Source organism: Meriones unguiculatus (assembly GCF_030254825.1).
Source record: "Meriones unguiculatus strain TT.TT164.6M chromosome 13 unlocalized genomic scaffold, Bangor_MerUng_6.1 Chr13_unordered_Scaffold_122, whole genome shotgun sequence".
Taxonomy (NCBI): domain Eukaryota; kingdom Metazoa; phylum Chordata; class Mammalia; order Rodentia; family Muridae; genus Meriones; species Meriones unguiculatus.
Window position 1 is genome coordinate 91,754 of NW_026843596.1, and position 2,788 is coordinate 94,541.

Sequence of the window (2,788 nt, forward strand, 5' to 3'; positions counted from 1 at the left end):
GACATCTATGTCTCTTTGATGCACTTAAAAGACCTGCTACTTTCTAGGACCGTGGTATAACTGATGTCCTGAGATGAATGGAGAAGGACTCAAAATCCCCATCAATTAAATCATAACAGAAACCATGATGAGTCTCAAGACAAGATGAGAAAGATGCACTGTTGTCCCTATCAAGAGGAAGAAAATGTCGTCGGGAACTCCTTATGAGAAAGAGAGGGAAATTGTCAGCTAGTTTCACATTGAGTGACAATACCATATTTAGAACTGCCTGAATAAAGTTGCCATTAGAATAGATTGACTAAAGTGCTCTGCCATTCTCCAAGACCTGTGTCATCCATACAGAGAAACATAGGAGTACAGTTCATGTGACAGAAATGACACCTAGGGCTGCTGAGTTGGCTCGCCAAGGAAAAGAGCTTGCAAAGTGTGGTGACCCAATTTTGAGCCCTAGAACCCACATAAAGATAGGATGCCAAAAGTTGTCCTTCAGCCTCCGCCTGTGTGCCAGTGTACACATACACATGCACACATAGACACATATACAACAAATATTTTTTTACAAAAATAACCTCTGCATCTTCAAGTCTTTGATGATGGCAAAGTCTGTGGATTTTCCCAAAACCACAGCTTTCCTTCTGACTTATTATGTTGGAGAAAAGGGAAAACTTGGGGTGGGATCTTTTAGATAATCTTTTTCACCATGGCACTTACTACACAGGCATGGCTGGAGCTCCTGTGGGAACTGAGCCTGTAACGTCCAACTATATATCCTGAAAGGGAAAACACAAGAGCCAGAGCTCCATTGGACTCACCAGGCATGGACTTGGGTCCTAACCACCTGAGTGCACAGTGGCATTCTGGGACCTTGGAAATCAGCACAAGAGGGTTTGACCTCTCATGAACAGAGATGTTGGCTTGCACCCACACTGCAGTTCTGTCTTCCCAAAACAAGAAGTAAGACCTCAGCACTTCCAGGCCAACCCAAACCAAGACCACCCTTCTCTAGAGGTATGAACAGAGAATGAATCAGCATTGAGAAAGTTTATTGGTTTGATTTTTCCAAGATCATATATTTTAAGTAAATAGATTATAAGAGGTATAATGTCTTTTCTTCTTCCACTAACAGTAATCAGGCGCTCTCCACCTTACACACATATACAAACACACACACAGAGAGAACCAAACAATGTTATACCTGGCTGAGACATTCACATCTTAAAATAGGGGATGGTAACAATATAATTTCCTTTAAAATGCCTTTAATACAATATATAACAAACAAAAAATCTCTCTATGTATTTGAAGTTACAAAAAAGCCCATCTCTTGGCAGCAACAATCTTAAATATGATAGTTACCTCTGGCTGTACAACAAGCATTTCACTTTTCCTCACTGGGTTTTGGAAAGTTCAAGTAGTAATGAGGCTTATTAAGCCCTTTGAGAAACCAATTTATGAGCAGGCAAGGCAGTGGCTCAGACCCCTACCCCGAAGAGTAACAGTCTGTACTTCTCAGCTTGTGGAGTGAGCCTGGCTTGATCTTGGGTTCCTCTGCCTCCCCCAGTGGCAGCCAGGCAGATCTCTGCAGGTTTGTCTCAATATGCCCTGGTGTGAAGCAGACACTAGTGGGACGCTCGCTGAACTGTTCATTGCTGCCACCCATCCCCGGAGGCTGCTGTTGCCTGTGTCTGCTCTTGGGAGGACACCACAGTCTGGGCCTGGAGGACCTCTGGCAGGGAACGCCAGTGCCGGCGGCCATAGCCTTGAGGGCTGATCTTGTTTTGGGGGGCCACAGCGTCTTTACTTTTGTCTGTCAACTGGTAGATCCGTTGGGCCAATTTCTGCAGTATGCACGTCCCTAAGCGGCATGGAGAGCTAGGAGAGCCAGGGTTCATCATAGGGCGGTAGTGTTTGAATCCAATATGGGCTATGCTGGGAGTGCTGTGAAGAAAGGACTCTTGAAACTTCACCAACCAGAGCTTTGTTCCTAACCACCTGGGACCAGGGCCATAGAGAACCTGAGGGACATGGGACCTGCTCCCTCCCCTGGAGCTGCAGTCCTGCCTGGACAATCTTCCTGGGGCCAGAGTAGTAGACAGGGCACATCCTCTGTAGAGGGCATAGTTACCTGGCTTGTGGGGATTTCGATGTGCTCTCCTTGTCCTGGAGCGGAACAAGAGTCGAGTTAAGAACTATCTCCTCACCAGTGAGTCCCGAGGAATTGGTGCTGGATGCCTGCAGTTCCCTCTTGCCACTACTTAGCACCCACTTATTCTGCCTAGAAAACACAAGCAGATGTGTTTGGTTGTGTTCAAGTGATGCCCAGGCCAGCTCCCATCTCCACTTTCTTCTAACCCCTTCAGACCATCTCTCAGTGTTCCCTGACTGCCATGTATTAGGACTGAAGAAAGCACTGCCCCAAACTCACTGCGAGGATGCATCTGGCTGTGCAGTGTCCACATCTAGGAAGGCAAGTGAACCCAGGAATATCAGGATGATGGAAACCAGCTTCATTCTGTGCAGATGCTCAGATACCCTGGAAAGGAGCAAGAAGCCGAGGGTGATCAACAGGGCCAGCTGCACAGCCCCAGAGGGTCACGAAGGGCGTAGACAGGAGGGGAAGCAGATTGGTGGCACTCTACCCGGTTCTGCTGCTTATCTCTCCCTGGCACCAAGACACATCCAGAGGCTTTTGCGCTGGCCAGGTGGGTGACAAGCAAAGCAAAGGAAACCGGAGAACCAGGTTTCCCGAGGTCTCCAATTCAACTCCTAGGATCATTGCCCAAGGTGG

General features: G+C 47.4%; 1 protein-coding gene across 1 annotated transcript; it reads right to left on the reverse strand.

Annotated features, from left to right (window-relative positions):
• Positions 1-1,643: 1,643 nt before the first annotated feature.
• LOC132650579 (pro-adrenomedullin-like) lies at positions 1,644-2,511 on the reverse strand. The gene is made up of 4 exons (XM_060375934.1): positions 2,426-2,511; positions 2,320-2,335; positions 2,126-2,271; positions 1,644-1,938 (listed from the first exon to the last, which is right to left on the reverse strand). Exons 1-4 carry the CDS (start codon positions 2,509-2,511, stop codon positions 1,644-1,646), a joined length of 543 nt encoding a protein of 180 aa, XP_060231917.1.
• Positions 2,512-2,788: the final 277 nt, after the last annotated feature.